This window comes from Giraffa tippelskirchi, chromosome 10 (genome assembly GCF_054371585.1).
Source record: "Giraffa tippelskirchi isolate mGirTip1 chromosome 10, T2T-mGirTip1v1.2.pri, whole genome shotgun sequence".
Taxonomy (NCBI): Eukaryota; Metazoa; Chordata; class Mammalia; order Artiodactyla; family Giraffidae; genus Giraffa; species Giraffa tippelskirchi.
In genome coordinates, this window is record NC_137284.1 from 103,195,840 (window position 1) to 103,213,074 (window position 17,235).

The 17,235-nt window shown below is 37.3% G+C and overlaps 1 protein-coding gene across 11 annotated transcripts in view; it reads left to right on the forward strand.

Annotated features, from left to right (window-relative positions):
- Positions 1-17,235, forward strand: part of IMMP2L (inner mitochondrial membrane peptidase subunit 2) — a 917,103-nt gene that overhangs the window by 600,208 nt on the left and 299,660 nt on the right. For all 11 annotated transcript variants that reach the window (XR_014067691.1, XR_014067696.1, XM_081537156.1 and 8 more), the window contains one exon: positions 14,670-14,735. Coding sequence is in view for 9 of the 11 variants with exons in the window: in XM_081537156.1 (XP_081393282.1) it covers positions 14,670-14,735 (66 nt within the window). In the remaining 2 variants the exon portion in view is untranslated. The remainder of the gene's footprint in view (positions 1-14,669; positions 14,736-17,235) is intronic.

The following is a 17,235-nucleotide window of genomic DNA, read 5'->3' on the forward strand; positions in this document are numbered from 1 at the left end:
AACATATTATATACTGGAGATCTTTCTTAATCACTGATGTTTGGGCTCTTGTTTCTTGGCAAAGGTCCCATGCTCCAGTGAAATGAGACTCATAAATTTCTACCATTCAGATGAAGAATGGTGGGTGGTTAGCATATGTTTCTGAGAATCTGCTTTTATTTAAATCAAAGACTCCTTCATGCATTTTAACCCGTAGTCATGTAAGGCCAGTTGGAGATTATTTTCCTTCATTCTGTTTGGCCTTGTTTTACTCCATTGTATAGGTATTTGAGGATTATGAATGGTTTTACCTGTGTCTGGAAGATAGTCATTAAGCATCAGCTGTGGGAACCATATGGAAATCAGGTTCCCCTGTGAGTTTCTTGCACACACGAAAAGGAGAATTTACTTCCATTTTGACTTAATAATCTCTCACTGCTCTTCTGGTTTTGAGGAAAGCTGTTGATCATGTTTGAGCTTCAGAGTGGTTTCAGAGCCTGTGAAATGTACAGCTCATGAAGAGCATCAACATGACAGCTGGAGAGATTAGAGTCCATTCTGTGTGTGCACAGAATTAGAGGACCAATGCTCACAGAAGCAGGCGAGCCTTCTCACATTAATCAACGTCTTTTAACCCAGAATCAAAGTGGCTTCCTATAAGGAAGAACACATGTGGGTAGACACTGTTTATTCCATTTTAAGTGGGTCCCCATTATTTGCAATAAAAATTTATGGACTAGAAAAAAATGTCTACAATATACTTATACTAAAGAATGATAGAAAAGGGTAAATCATCTGGCAAATTATAGCCTCAACATGCTCAGTTTTTATTTTAAAAGACATACCTGAACACATTTTATAGTTATTGCTGACTGTATACGGCCAACTAAAAATAGCAAGACAACGCATCACAGGTTGAGATATAGTTGTAATTTTTGAAAAAGAATCTCTTTGGCGTTCTATATCTAAAACACTTGCAAGTAGGTAAATTTTGACCTCTGAATTTTCTTGCAAAGAATAAAACTTTCCCAGGATAACCTAATAGGGAAAAGGACAGTCATGACTTTGTAGTAGCAGTATAACTGTCTTATTCTGAGGCTCTGATAAATTTTTAGAAACCAAACTGAGCAACTCTAAGGGTTTTCTGTCTTAAATGGTCTCTTTGGTGAATCTACTGGCCCTGCACTCTCTTCCTCCTTACCTGGCTGTGTTTCTCTAGCCGCCTGCTCTGTACCTCTTTGGCTTGGTTTACCCTAAGAAGGTAGTTTCTTTTAGTTCTTGGGAATATTCTCCCCTCTATTCCTTTTGTGGTCCCCCAGATTCCCTTACAGTCTCTCACAATTCTTTTAACCCCTCATAAAATTACCATTCTCAACCTGCCTGCTTTTTCCCAAGATGTTTATTCTTGGCCACTAAAACTCCATGTAAAATTTAAGCCCTTCTAGCTCTGATCCCTTTCTATAACTCTATGTACTCCATCCAACAGAGAGGAAGAAGGTAATACCGGGAGATGTAGAAACAAACAGGAATTAGACATTTGATTTAATGGTAGATTTTTCTTTTTTTTAGTTTAAAATGTTATAAATAAGCTATCATTGTAATAAGTTACTGCAGTATAAATAGCAAGGAAATAAAATACTTTGAAGTTTCTGATAATAGAGCAGCTAGAGTGAAAGTTGCTCAGTGGTGTCCAACTCTTTGGAACCCCATGGACTGTATAGGATTCTGCAGGCCAGAATACTGGAGTAGGTAGCCTTTCCCTTCTCCAGGGGATCTTCCCAACCCAAGGATCGAACCCACGTCTCCCACATTACACGCAGATTCTTTACCAGCTGAGCCACCAGGGAAGCCCAAGAATACTGTAATGGGTAGCCTATCCCTTCTTCAGCGGATCTTCCCGACCCAGGAATTGAACCGGGGTCTCCTGCATTGCAGGCAGATTTTTGACAGAGCTGTGTTAGTGACTGTCAAGCTGAGAACATCAATGACAATGCTGCTTTCAGAGGTAACCAGTTGTAACTGGATTTTGTAAAATCTCAAACGTCATGCATTTTTTTTTTCTCCTGAAGACAGTTTGTAAATACTATTCAGTGAACTCTTAGGGGCATAAAGCTGCTCCTTTCAAAGGAGACAATTGTGTGTGGTTGTTGGATCCATAGAATTCTTCTCTAAAACAATGGTACTGTATTTTAAAAATTGGTAAGTCCAACAGGGTTAGGACAGAAATGAGCCAGGAAGCTTCATATTGTACTTATATTCTAACTGCTACACTGTCAGTATCCTCCATGAGAGGCAAGTATTTTAAGGAAATTAAGATAGTTTCCATGATCCTGTGGAATTTCACCTCTCTTCACACATATACCTAACTCAGTTTTACTGGGAAAGTTTGAATCCTCACACATATACCTAACTCAGTTTTACTAGGAAAGTTTTAATCCAAGGCACAGTAGGCACATTAATAATGCATGTCACCACAGTAACTAGAGATGGTAATGCACAGATATATGCAGTAGAATAAATACAATGGAATGCATGCAAATATTCAGGCCATAAAATCCAGGTATGCAAAATATATACCTTTATTTTGCCATTTCTGGATTTAGGTTTTTTATTGCTGGCAAAATCTATTCTTTTCAAATTGAGGTAAATCTAAGAAACTTCTGAGGCAATTCAAGGCAAATTAAGTCTGTTTATAGTTCTGCATCTTGTCAGAGTAGCATCTCTGATTTGGGGATATTGTGATAGCCTCAGGGGAGGAACAGCTGAACCTCAGTGCATGCTAGTATCTATTGAGATGTATGTTGACCTGTCTGGGTCTCAGTTGTCAACCCCTCACCCCTGCCACCCTCCACTTTCATGCTGGCATTCATTGAAATGCCCCCATTCCCATCCACCTCTTTGTTTATTTACTGCTTGACCCTGAAAATTATCCCATGGTAGCCAGAATCATGAGACAATAGGACTGGGAGGTGGTATATCAGTTTACACGTCACATTTTTATCTGGATACAGAAAGTTACACCAAAGACATTCTGGCTGTGTTGTTTGGAGTACACACCTCAGATGGGTGTGTATGAATTCAATGGCTTCTGTCCATTGCAAGCACTTATTGGGCCCAATTAGGCAAACTTCAAGAGCTCAATTCACCATAAATAAAATAATCATTTTTTATATTTCTAAGAATGAAAATTCTGTCTCTCTTTTTTTTTTTCAGATATTTGGTCATTCATCCTTGTTAGAAATGAATTCTGGGTGAAAAAGTGGGTGGGTACTAAATGTTGGCTCCAGGTAAAATGGTCGAATCTGTCTTTGTTCCTCTCTCTGTTCACTTGGGCTTCCCAGGTGGTTCAGTGGTAAAGAATCCACCTGCAATGCAGGAGACATGGATGGGTTCAATCCCTGGGTCAAGAACACCCCTTGGAGGAGGGCATGGCAACCCAGTCCGGTATTCTTGCTTGGAGAATCCCATGGAGAGAGGAGCCTGGAAGGCTATAGTCCATAGGGTTGCAAAGAGTCGGACATGACTGAAGTGACTACACACACACTATTCACTTTTATCAGGATTCCCTCTGCCCTGAACTTAGCATGTCATACCTTACAATATGACCAACATTGTGACAAATTAGTGAGTGAGCTCAGTTAGAAACAGGATAACCCTTGAGTCATGTTTCCAATAGTCTTCTCCAGCTGATTGCTAATACCACTATTATCTTGTATGAGTGCCCATGTAAATGTCCTTATTTCAGCTCTTCCATACTAATACACCTGTCCCCCAGTATCCACAGGGGACTTCAGATGCCAAAATTTACAGATGTTCAAGTCCCTCATATAAAAAGCTGCAATATTTGCATATAACTTATGCACATCCTCCTGTATCTTTAAAAATCTCTAGATTACTTCTAATACCTAATACAATGCAAATGCTATTTAACTAGTTGCTATACTGTATTACTTAGAGAATAATGACAAGGAAACATCTGTATACGTTCAGTACAATCACAACCATCATAGGCCTAACTACATCAGCAACAACGTAACATTGTTCTTTCTTTGAATACTTAAAGATTGCTCTCATTTAATGACTTGAAAGAGAAATACATAGAATAAAACAGGATATTTAAAATACAAGTACATATATAAAATGTAATTATAAACAGAGAAAATATATATTTACTTCTCTCTCATATACATACACCGTGTTGTTTTTCAGTTGCTAAGTTGTGTCCGACTCTGTGAGACCAAATGAACCATAGCACCCCAGGCTTCCCTGTCTTTTACTATTTCCTGGAGTTTGCTCAAACTCTTGTCCATTGTGTCAATGATGCCATTCAACCATCTCATTTTCTGTTGCCCCCTTTCCTCCTGCCCCCAGTCTTTTCTACATCAGGGTCTTTTAACCCTCACCAAAAACCCTGATTCTTCTCTCTTGATAACCCTCATAAGATGATGATGATGGCAATGGTGATTGTTTTATGATGTTACAGTGCTCATAGGGTGAGAGGATGAGATGTCTGACACTGTAGTAGCAAGTGGAGAGATATCAGGCTAACTTGAACCTTCTGGCAGAACATTTTGAAGGGTCAACTGGGTTTCCCTTATAGTTGTTGAGACTTTGGAGGAGGCTCAATGATGCTAGTGTTAGAGTCTATGGAGGCTGAAAGCTGGGGATCTTCAAGCTTGAAAGTCAAGGCTTCACAATCGCAGGTCAGGTGCTTTAGTTAGAAACATTGTTATAGAAAGCTGTTTCTTCTTTTCATTGTCAAATAGATCTTGCAGTGGTTCTAGGTATGTTGTTATCTGTCAGGTGACACAGAGGCTTCATTCCATTAAAGGATCACATTGAAACTCATATCCTTTAACACATGAAACTATTGAAAAATTGCTGCAGATTTTTCAAGTGTCCAAACTGATGGTTCTAAGCCTAAAACTTCTGTAAGTCTTCTGCATCACTATCATCATCGTCTGTAGAGGATTTCAGTAGACCTTCAAGTTCCCTGTTGGTAAGAGTTTCTCTATGCTTCAACGTTGTCCTTGATCATGTTTGAGAAGCTTTCCCCACCAAATTCCTTGGAACATTCCTGACTTTTGCATCAGTAGTGGGGATGCCCCTGAAATCATAGACAACCTCACTCTGTCATGGCTTCCAACATCCACTCCTGTCTTGGGCTTTGCGGAATCTATGGTCTCTGTAATTGTGAAGCTCTTACATAAATCCACAAGTCCTCCAGAATGTGAGGCAAGTGTAAGTCGCTTTAGTACACTCGATGCCTTGATCTAATGGCTGCAGCATTGACATAGTATTAAGGGGGCAGGGACATTACATCCACATAATTGTCTGTGAAGCAGAAAGATAGGGGATGGCTGGGGACATCACCAGTGATGAGGGGGCCCTTGAATGTCAGCCTTGTCTTTTCGAGAATTTTTTTTACTCAGGAATGAAGCTCTGGTGGGACTATTCCAAGAACAAGGTGGCCATCACCCAAGCCTCCTTGTTGTATTGCTAGAACACAGGCAGGAGAATTTTGGTTTTCATCACATTTCATCACAAATGAAACCTTGCTCTGGAAGATAGTCTTTCTCTTGCATGAGTATCTCTAGCTCTTCTGGGAACACTAATGCTGCCTTGGCATCAGCCAATGCTGATTCTCCTGTGGTCTTTATGTAGCTCACCAGTCATTGCTTACCAGCCTTCTACACCTTCCTCTTGCACTCCTCAGCTCCCTCACAGTGCTCCCTCATAGAGCACAGTAATGTTCCAACAAATGAGGTGCTTTTCACACAAAAGTTTGCCATCAGCCAGGATATGCTCCTGTGATGTCTCCTGTAGCCCCACACTTAATGCTTGCTCAGTCTTTGAGAGCAGTTTAACACCAACCGGAGACACTGGTGTTGCCACTGTAGGAGCAGCACAAACGTTTCCACAAACTGTAGCTTCTTTCTCCTTCATTGTGCAAATGCTTGATTCCTTCTTACCTACCTTTCTGCCCACTTTGGCAAGCGACATGCCATTTTTTCAAAAGATCTCAGACTTTCATTTTCTCTTCTAAAAAGAGCACTTAACCTTTGAGGGATGCTGTGACCACTTAATTGCTTTTTAAGAGACGTTTTCTTCACAGAAACAAAGAGTATATACAGCTGCTGCTGCTCAGTCGCTTCAGTCGTGTCCGACTCTGTGCGACCCCATAGACGGCAGCCCACCAGGCTCCCCCGTCCCTGGGACTCTCCAGGCAAGAATACTGGAGTGAGTTGCCATTTCCTTCTCCAGTGCATGAAAGTGAAAAGTGAAAGTGAAATCGCTCAGTCGTGTCCAACTTTTAGCGACCCCATGGACTGCAGCCTACCAGGCTCCTCCGTCCGTGGGATTTTCCAGGCAAGAGTACCGGAGTGGGGTGTATATACAGCATAAGCAGCTAATGTACAAGATGTGATGTGAACAATGTTCATACAACTAGGAACTGAACAGAGACTGAGGATCTGTGGGATGGCAGGAGGCTACAGCAGCCTTCATATCACACCATGCCATGGATTTAGCATAGTGTTCAGTGCATGGCAAATTCCAGTTTTGCCTTCTGGAACTTTCTGGAATTTTCCCCCCAAATATTTTCAATCTGTGGTTGCTTGAATTCATGGATGCAGAACTCAGGGATGCAGAGAACTGACTGTATTAATTTTGCATTTCAGTTGGTCTGCTTTTTCTGTCATATTGATGCATATGGATATGGGTTGGTATGGAAAATATCAGTAGCTTGCACTTTCATGTTTTGTGGTTTCTATATTCCCCTTCAAACCTACCACACGTATGTGGCACTATTTCCTTACTTGTTTAAAGCTTAAAGCATAAGTCCAGTTAGCTTAATCACAATGTTAGGGTTATAATACTAGGTAGATAGCTTTAATTCATTTGAAGATCAGTTAATTTTGTTTTATTCTATGGCCTTAAGTGGTACTCTACTAAAATGTCCTACTCAATGAGATAGTATGGCTAGAGGGGCAAAACCTGTCATGACTATAGCAAAAGACGACACAGATACTCCTGAGTGCATGTTCTACTTTGGGGACAGAGTGGTAGTATTTCTACGTGAACATCTGCACTTTGAAAGTCTATACAGAAAGAAGAGTCAATATTTATATTGTTGTTAGCTATTCATCGCCTCCACTTCCACAGATAACTCAACTTGAAGCATATTCAATGTGTGGAAACCCAAATTTATAACTAAATAAGGGAATGTATTTTTCAGTCCAGAAGTTTCTTTATAGTTCAGAGAAGTTTCTTTAAATAGTATGATTCCATATTGTATGGTAGAATACACACGCATACACACATATGTGTATTACATATGTGCTATATATTTTATGTATATACTATGTATATTCATTTACATACAATTCTAGACAGTGAAGTATAATTGCAGTTCTGTTCACCACCTGAAGATGCAGTGTTTTATGTTTTGAAATGCCTGAATTAAACATTGGTAGAAATTAACTCATTATGATTACACTGTATTTCTAAGAGTTTTCACAGTTAATTAAGGACATTTGTTTTTTTTTTCAGTATCAAAACAGTCAGTTACAAAACTATTTCAGCCTTTTCAATTACAGAAGTTAGTCATAATACACATTTAATTGATTTTACATAATCAAGGCTGATTTACTATTAAGAACAGTTGTCACTATTTGCTTATTAAATGTCTTCTAATCGTAGTTAGTGACAGCCAGACAACTTTTAAATATAACCAAGAAAATGTTTCTAAATAACAGTTTAATTGTTTAAAGTTCATGCTTTTGTTGTTTCATAAGTACTTTTAGAATACATTTACTTGTGTAAGGAATTGTTAGTCATACATCTGAAACATAAGCTTCTTGTTCCTGTTGCTTGGATCATTTGAACTCTGAAATCTCTGGGGATCTCTCAGTTCAGCTCAGTCATGTCCTACTTCACGACCCCAGGGACTGCAGCACACCAGGCTTCCCTGTCCATCACCAACTCCTGGAGATTGCTCAAACTCATGTCCATTGAGTCTGTGATGCCATCCAGCCATCTCATCCTTTGTCATCCCCTTCTCCCGCCTTCAATCTTTCCCAGCATCAGGGTCTTTTCAAATGAGTCAGTTCTTCTCATCAGGTGGCGAAAGTATTGGAGTTTCAGCATCAGCATCAGTGCTTCCAATGAATATTCAGGACTGATTTCCTTTAGGATGGACTGGTTGGATCTCCTTGCAGTCCAAGGGACTCTCAAGAGTCTTCTCCAACACCACAGTTCAAAAGCATGAACTCTAGCGCTGAGCTTTCTCTATGGTCCAACACTCACATCCATACATGACCACTGGAAAAACCATAGTCTTGACTAAATGGACTTTTGTCAGCAAGGTAATGTCTTTGTTTTTTAATATGCTATCTAGGTTGGTCATAGCTTGTCTTCCAAGGAGCAAGTGTCTTTTGATTTCATGGCTGCATTCACCATCTGCAGTGATTTTGGAGCCCAAGAAAATAAAGTCTGCCACTGTTTCCGTTGTTTCCCCATCTATTTGCCATGAAGTGATGGGACCAGATACCCATGATCTTAGTCTTTTGAATGTTGAGTTTTAAGCCAACTTTTTCACTCTCCTCTTTCACTTTCATCAAGCGACTCTTCAGTTCCTCTTCGCTTTCTGCCATAAGGGTGGTGTCATCTGCATATCTGAGGTTATTGATATTTCTCCCGGCAATCTTGATTCCAGTTTGTGCTACATCCAGACCAGCATTCTGCATGATGTACTCTGCGTATAAGTTAAATAAGCAGGGTGACAATATACAGCCTAGACGTACTCCTTTCCCAATTTGGAACCAGTTCATTGTCCCGTGTCTCGTTCTAACTGTTGCTTCTTGACCTGCATACAGATTTTCTCAGGAGTCTCTGAAGGAGTCTATTCTAGGGGTCTCTGAGGGAGTCTATTCCTACTGCTCAGGAGCCTGTTTTGGGTGGGGTTTGCTTGGAGAGAATAAGCCATTCTTTCCATCCCCACCCAGGAAACAAGCCTGCCCAGGAGCACTGGCCTCACTGTTCTGAAATTCTACTCACTTCTCAGTAGGGTTTTCTATATACATAACAACCCTCTGCGCCTTTGTGATGATGATCCTTTCCCAGGTTTTCCCTTTTCCTTATGGTATTATAATATGGTATGATACATAGTATATATATAGTATAATACTATGTATAATACTATTATACATAGTATAATACCATGTGGTATTATAGAAGACAAATTTGAAGCATTAACCTGGGTTCTTGCCACCTCATCTGTAATTCACTTTTCTAATAATGAGGCCCTTGGATTGGAGCATTTTAAGAAGTATCTGGACAAGAGTAATTATTAGGGATTGTATTTATACACACACACACACACACACACACACACACACACTTTTGTGAAACTGTATGTGAATTCATAGGCTTCACACTTGTAAAGAATGAACCCAAAGAGATTTCAAGAATAAACCCAAAGAGAAATAAAAAGATCTTGATAGTTTCTTTTGTTTAAGTTTTAATACAAAGAGAAGTCTGCAAGCAGCAAAATGTAGCTGAAATGCTGACCTAAGTAAAAAATTTTAGAGTACTAATTAATAAAATTGCATTGAATTTAGAAAATGAATCATTATAAAAGGGGCTGAATGCACACAGTTCACACTACTACTGATAATGAAGCAAGCATACAGAATCCAACATGGAAATTATTCATTTTTATCAGATAATATCCATTTAGTTTAAAACTGACCTGTGACTTTCCAATATGAATACAATTATATTTAGTTTTCGTGTTTCTTTAGTTAATTGTGTAATATAATGTGACCAAACCTTTAAAATGCCTTTCTTGCCCTCTAATGCAACTGACTGAAATCAGTGGAGGGTTTTTGAAATAAATAACTAAATCCATGTAACTCTTAAAAAAAGAGGATCCTAATGATTTTCTTGTGCTCAGTTAACTGACCTCTTTTAGGAATTTCTTTTAGAAAGAGATGGTACTAAGATTTACTGAGAACCTAATTCATGTTAGAGCTTCCCTGGTGGCTCAGACAGTAAAGCATCTGCCTGCAATGTGGGATACCCGAGTTCAATCCCTGGGTCGGGAAGATCCCCTGGAGAAGGAAATGGCAACCCACTCCAGTACTCTTGCTTGGAAAATTCCATGGACTGTGGAGCCTGGTAGGCTACAGTCCATGGGATTGCAAAGAGTCAGACACGACTGAGTGACTTCACTTTCTTTCTTTTCATTTTAATTCATGTTAGACCCTCTGATGGAGCTTTCATACATATTTTCTCAGTAGTGATAGGATGATAGAGGTAGAAGAAATTGTCAGGATTTCTAGAGTTTCCCAAACCCACATGTCATCAGACCCTTAGACCCACATGAAGCAAACTGTTGGCACTGTGGCAAATCCTCAAGATCTGCTTCTCAGATCCAGTGGACTCTCTTTCATGCCAGAATGCAGGTTTTAGGATGCTAGATATTTGTATTTGTCTAAGAGGAACAAGAAATGTGAGATCTCTTGTTTACTTGGCCAGCTCCAGATTTAAAAGTACAGAAATAAATGATGTATGGACCAAACAAAAGATTTCTACAAGCTAGGTTTGATTGTCTGGCTTCTGGTTTGATCTGGCCTTATCTCCTTGAATATGAGACCCAGATTGGTTATGGAGCTTGCCTACAGTCAGCTGCTCTCTGTACCAGAGGTAGACCATGACCGTGACCATGGACTCCATTTCTACTGCCCGCCAGTCCATGCTTTTGTATGACACAAAAGCAGAAGTTTAGGCCATGGATAATGAGTGAGATTGAATATTGCCAGGGAAAGACTAGGTACATTCGTAGGCCTTTTCTAGCTGTAACCTATGAAAATCATGTCAAACGCAGGCAACATTTTCCAAAATTAAAAAAAGAAAAGATGTTATCATTTGCTAAGATTTTTTTTTATATAACCTTTTATTGTTGTGTGGACCTTTCTCATTTTGATGATTAAAACAGCACTACTTTTTATTATTATGATGATGTAAAGTTAGATAATTTAATGCATGGCCATCTGAAGAAAGAAATGGAAACCTGGTATTCTTGCCTGGGAATTCCCATAGACAGAAAAGCCTGGTAGGCTACAGTCCATGGGGTCGCAAAGAGTCAAGACACGATTTAGCAGTGAAACAATAACACATTCTTTTGAACAGTTACAAAAAAAAAAAAAAGCCTATGAACTATAAGCATCCCCAGGATATTAGTTTTTAAATTCAGATCTTTCTGTGGCATATGCCATGGTAACTTCTAATACTGAAGTTAATTCTAAAATAATCTGGGGCAATCCTGATGCTTTTAAATATGAAAATCTACACAACCCACACAGCAAGGTTTAAGAATTTTACTATAAATGGGAGAAGGGTGAGCATGCTTCAAGATCTGACATCAGGATGAGCACTGGGTTTGGGAATAGAGAGGGTAGGTACACTTGCTAAGCTCCCCATTCTCAAGAACACAGGGAGGCTCTCCTGAGTATTCCAGAGTACCTTCCCAGTGTTCCAAACAGGATCAAAATTACAACCTTTTGGAAACATGAAAAACATGAAGTCAGCTACAGAGATTATGAGACCAAAGACATGGCCCTGTTGGCTTGTCACAGGGTAAAAATGACAACACTTCTCTTAAGACAGGAAATGAAATTCAAGAATGTTAAGTGTCACAGAAATCTTATTATGACTATGCTAAGCCCTTTACCCTTTCTCACAGTCATTCTCATTAGAGATAAATTCTGCCACATCAAACCAATCTGCTGAGACCTACACGGTAGAGACCATTCTGGGCATCTTGTCCAAACCTCTGGAGAAACTTGCCTAATTAAATCTTCAGCATAGAACAGAATGTTTAAAATTCAGGCTCCAGAAAAAAATACTATAAAACTGTTTATTATGAAAATACTAAATTTCAAATTTAAATGCAAATTTTATTGGTCAGAACATCATGCCCCTAAAGTAAGGCATAAGCCTTCACTTGTTATACTTCATACTTCTAGAAGATAGGCAAGTGGCCAAGAAAATGCAGACAAAGGGAAGTTCAGGGACTTTCACAATGTAAATCTTTAATAACTTTCATAACATGTCTACTTACATTCCTGTAATGCATTCAGCAGCCTAATGATTAAAATATAGATATTGAGCAGTAATGGGATTAATGTTCATAATATGATTAGATTCATGAGATTAATATTACATTAAAATTTATAGATATGTTTGAAGTGGTGATTTATAAAATTTTAATTATATAGGTAGCTTACTTTGTACATTCTGTTTTGCCTCATGATCTTAATATATAGATTATTTTAAAATATAAAATACTTTTCACATATCTCAGAAGCTTAAAATTTGTCAGCATAAATAGTGTTTTATGCTGTTAAAAGTTGCTTTTCATATTATTTCATTACTATTAATATTGCATCAATATTAGATGGGGGGACTTGGTAGTTAGTCCAGTTCTCACCCCTGTCTTAGAGCATTTCTTCTCAGGTAGTGTCATGTGATACAAACATTTGTCCTCTTCTAATGGATTTTCCATTACTCTGAACCAAAAATCTGGACATGTGTTTTATCACACACAGAACAATGTTTGCCACTTTGGTTTTATATCCTTCTTAAATTTTCCAAGTACAGTTGCATGCAAATTTTCTTTTTTATAATTACTGATGCAAGGTCATGGTACACATACATTTTTCTAACTCACATGTTTAATCTATATATTCTGTTGATATTTCCACATCATTAAATATTCTTTTATAACATTTTTAATGATTGAATAATATTTTATTATATGATGAACTATAATTTATTTAACAATCTTGTAGATTTTCTTCTCTTTAAAAATAGAATCCATGTAGCTAAAATTTTGTATATATAGACAACCATTTCATAAGAATAATTTCTAAAAGTGTGATATGTTAAAGAGAGTATAAAATGTTGACATGTTTACATAAAGGTATGTTACATGATCATATACTTTAGGACATGTACCCGTGTCCCTAAACACTCAATAACAAATTGTATTAATGGTATCATTACTATTCCTTTGTCGATATAACAGGAAAACAGTGTCCTGTTGTTTTAATGTAAAATTCTTTGGTGATCATTTAGGCTGAAAATTTTTTTATACATTTCTGGTTATCTAAATGGAGAGACATGGGGGAAAATTTTCCTAAATGTCAATAAGTAACCTTGCACAGAAAATATGAATTCCATCATCTTGAATGAGCCAGATTCCTCACTCTAGCTGTACATGAATGACATTAAATTTGTAGAAATATAATATTTAGTCCATTTCATGAAGGGGACAGATCACTCAAAAACTCTGATCAAATTTCCATTTTAAAATAAAGAATGTTAATAATCTAGTGAAAAGTTGTGCCAGTAAGTATTACATCTAAGCCACAAATTGTTTAGATGATTTTCTTTTCTCTGCAATATATCATGTGAAATAGACACCTTTTTAAAGCTTCATGTTTCCCTTAATGAGGTATTAAATTCTGAATGCATTTAATCTTTTTAGTATTTTTGCATTTAGCTCCCTTTTTAAAGGTAATTCAATTCAAAATGTGACTTGAATTGGAATTATTTTTTTATCTATCGCTGGTTTTCAAATCCACATTAAATGATCATTTATGTGATGTGTGAGATGTTTCTTGAAACAGATCTTTTAAGATCAAAAGACTTAAAATGTTATTGGCAGGAAATTAGACATATTAAGATTGTGATATTCATTGCTGTGTAACAAAGTGCTCCAACCTCCCGCAGCTGAAAACAACCAACACACATTATCTCATACATTTTCTAGGAATCAGGAAGCCAGAAGCATCTTCAGAGGGTGGTATGGCTCAGGGTCCCTTATGAGGGTGCAATGAAGCTGTTGGCTACAGCTGTACTTTCTGAAGACTTGACTGAGGCTGAAGGATCTACCTTAAAAAAAAAACTGAAATGTGTTTGATGTACAATATTGTGTTAGTTTCTGGAGTACTACATAGTGATTCAACATTTACATACATTGGGAAATGATCACAATAAGTCTAGGAACCATCTGTCCCCATACAAAAGTATGATAATATTATTGACCATATTCCTTGTGCTATATATTAGATCCTGGTGGTTTATTTATTTTGATACTGGAAATCTGTACCTCTATATCCCCTTCATCTATTTCACCCAATCTGTCACCACTCCTCTCCCTCCTTGCAACCACTCTTTTATTCCTGTATCCATGAGTCTGTTGAAGGATCTACTTCTAAGCTCATTCACAGGAAGGTTGCTGAGGATAGACATGGCTTCTCCCAGAGTGAGGGATCCCAGAGACAGAGTGAGCAGGGAGGAGGAGAGAGAGGGGGAGGGGAGTAATTTATTAGAGTAAATAGTATTACCTTGTAACATTTACCGTAGCTATTAATCATAGGTTAAACTAAATGATGTCCACATTAAGCATATCGGAATGTATCCGTTTCTTTTAACTGTTGAGATCATGAATCCTCTTTCCTACAGGTACTTTGATAATTCCTTCTCACTTAAGTAGGACTGATGTCATGTCATGGTTGCAAAGGGTCCTGTAATGATTTTAATATAGCTTATTTTCTTGTAGAATTTATTTCCATTTTCTTAAAACAACAGACATAACTGATTATATAATTTTATTTTTCTAGGTCTCCTAAAAACCCAGATCAGAAGATCATTAAGAGAGTGATAGCTCTTGAAGGAGATATTGTAAAGTAAGTACTTACGCTATGGTTTTTGAGTTCAGGTTATAAATGTCTAGATTTTTGTTGAGTTTTAAATAACATTACATGGAATGTATATCTCAGTCTTGAGAGGTGTATTTGATGGCTTCAAAGCTTTGGAGACTTTCTAAATGAACTACTACATCTTTAGTGAGTATCATCAATCATTTGATAGGATATAACACATCCATAAGCTGACTGATGGTACTCTTATCCTTTACTGGGAGACACATTTGAAATAGATATTAATTAAGGTGAAATTAACCACATTTTGTCAGATGACCACTAAATAACTGTATTTCATGTATTTAAATTAGCATCATTTTCCAGATTATGATGTCAAGTTTCATTTTAGAAAAATTCAATAATACTTTATTATTTTAGAAGTAAATACAGAAACAAAAGGGGAGATTTTATTATAATAAGGATGGAGAAAGAGGTAAATGAATGTGAGTCGGAAACTTCTGAATCATTGACAAAAACAGTAGCTTTAGACAATAACGTTGGGACTTCACTGGCAATCCAAAGGTTAAGGGTCCACGCTTCTATACAGGGGACACAGGTTTGACCCCTGGTCAGGGAAGGAAGATCCCATAGAACACTTGGCCAAAATAAAAGAAAATAACATTGTAACAATCATCTGTTTTAACAATATGTAATAATGTTTTATTTATTCTGCTTGCTGATAAATCTAGAATAATGTTTGAGATTCAACAAGTAAATACTGATGTAGCGTGCAATGTCTCATATTGATTGCTTACTTTATTATATGTTACAGCCAAGTCTGTACAATGTGGGATTCACTATTCTTTCAAACTATATTCAGAAAATTTTTTTATCCTGTTTTCCCAAAAAGCTTGATCCTAGACTATTTTTATTAATGACAGTACAGTTTAAGCAATCTCATTAAAATGATCTAGAGTAAAATCTCGACCAGCAGTTCTCAAAGGATGGCCCAAACTGCACTGGGATTTTCCAAGACCCTTTGTGGGGGTCTTTGAGATCAAAACTACTTTCCCGGTAATACTAAGATGTTATTTGCTTTTTCACTGTCATTTCTCTTGAGTGCACAGTGGAGTTTTCCAGAGGTTACATAATGTATGATATCACAGCAGACTGAAGGCAGAAGTAGATACGGGAATGTGGCTGTCTGCTCTTAAGCCAGATACTAAACAGATTGGCAAACATGTTTGAATAAAAAAAAAAGCCTCCCATCTCACTATTTTTTGTCTTGTTTTGAAAAACAATTGTGCTTTTCATTCAAACTTGTTCTTTTTGTTAACATACAGGCTTATTATTGTTATTTTATATTGAATAACTAAAGATATCTAAAAATTCTCCACTATAATTTCTAATATGATAAATTTTGACAGCTAGCATCCACATTAACAAAGAGTCTTCAAGACCTCAGTTATCAGTAGAGCTATTGGGGTATGATGTGCTTGGTCCATATTCATGAGTATTTGTTTAGTCTTTTTTCCTTCTAAAACCCTTGTTGTTGTTCAGTCACCCAATCATGTCCTTATTGAAGTATAATTTATATGCTGTGCAATTCACCCGCTTTATACAGTGCAGTGATTTTTAATATAAATCTGTGCAGTTGTGCAACCCTCACCACAATCTAGATTTGAAACTTCCTATTACCTTCAAACATTCCCTTCCCAGATTTGTCCTTATCTCTGGTTCCCACAAATCCCCATTGCTAGTGCCACACAACCATGGATCTGCTTTCTATCGGTTAGCCTTTTCTAGAAATTTTACTTATATTTTAAAATATGTCGTCCTTTGTATCTGGTTACTTTCAGTTAGCACAGCATTTTTTTGGTTTCTCGATCTTGTGCATCTGTAGTTTATTCCTTCATACTATTGATTACGTTTGATTACATGAACATACAACTCTATGAGTATATTCAAATCAGTGAGTTCCACTTTTTAAATGGGTAAATTATATGAGTTATGTCTCAATAAAGCTATTTTAAAAACAAAAGAATTGATCAACAAAGCAGGCAGATTTTCATCTATGTAAAGTAATCTAACAGGATTAGGAATGGCAAGGGGCTCATTTTATAGTATAATTCAAAGAGAACACAACTTTAATTCAGATGTAATATTATTGGTCACTAGATAACTAGTCCACAATGTGAGATTGCAAAGCTTGGTCAGACATTAAAAAACAAACAAACAAGCAAAAAAACCAAAAAAACAACTTTGCAATCAGAAGCCCTACAACAGACCTTTCTGAAAAAAAAGCAAGATTGTTACTTTCCTCAGTAAATATAAATATTCTGTTCACAGACGAGAGGCTGAGCTAGAAAAAGGGCTAATGGTACAGGGTTGAAGGATGAGAAAAGGGTTTATGGAAATGTAGTAGGTTTACACCTTCTTTCCCCATGGATGCAATCCACATGTTGAACCTTTAGCTTGTTCCATTCTGCAAACTGACACTTTAGACATACATCCCTTTCTGCCCTCTTCGCTATTCTTCTATCAT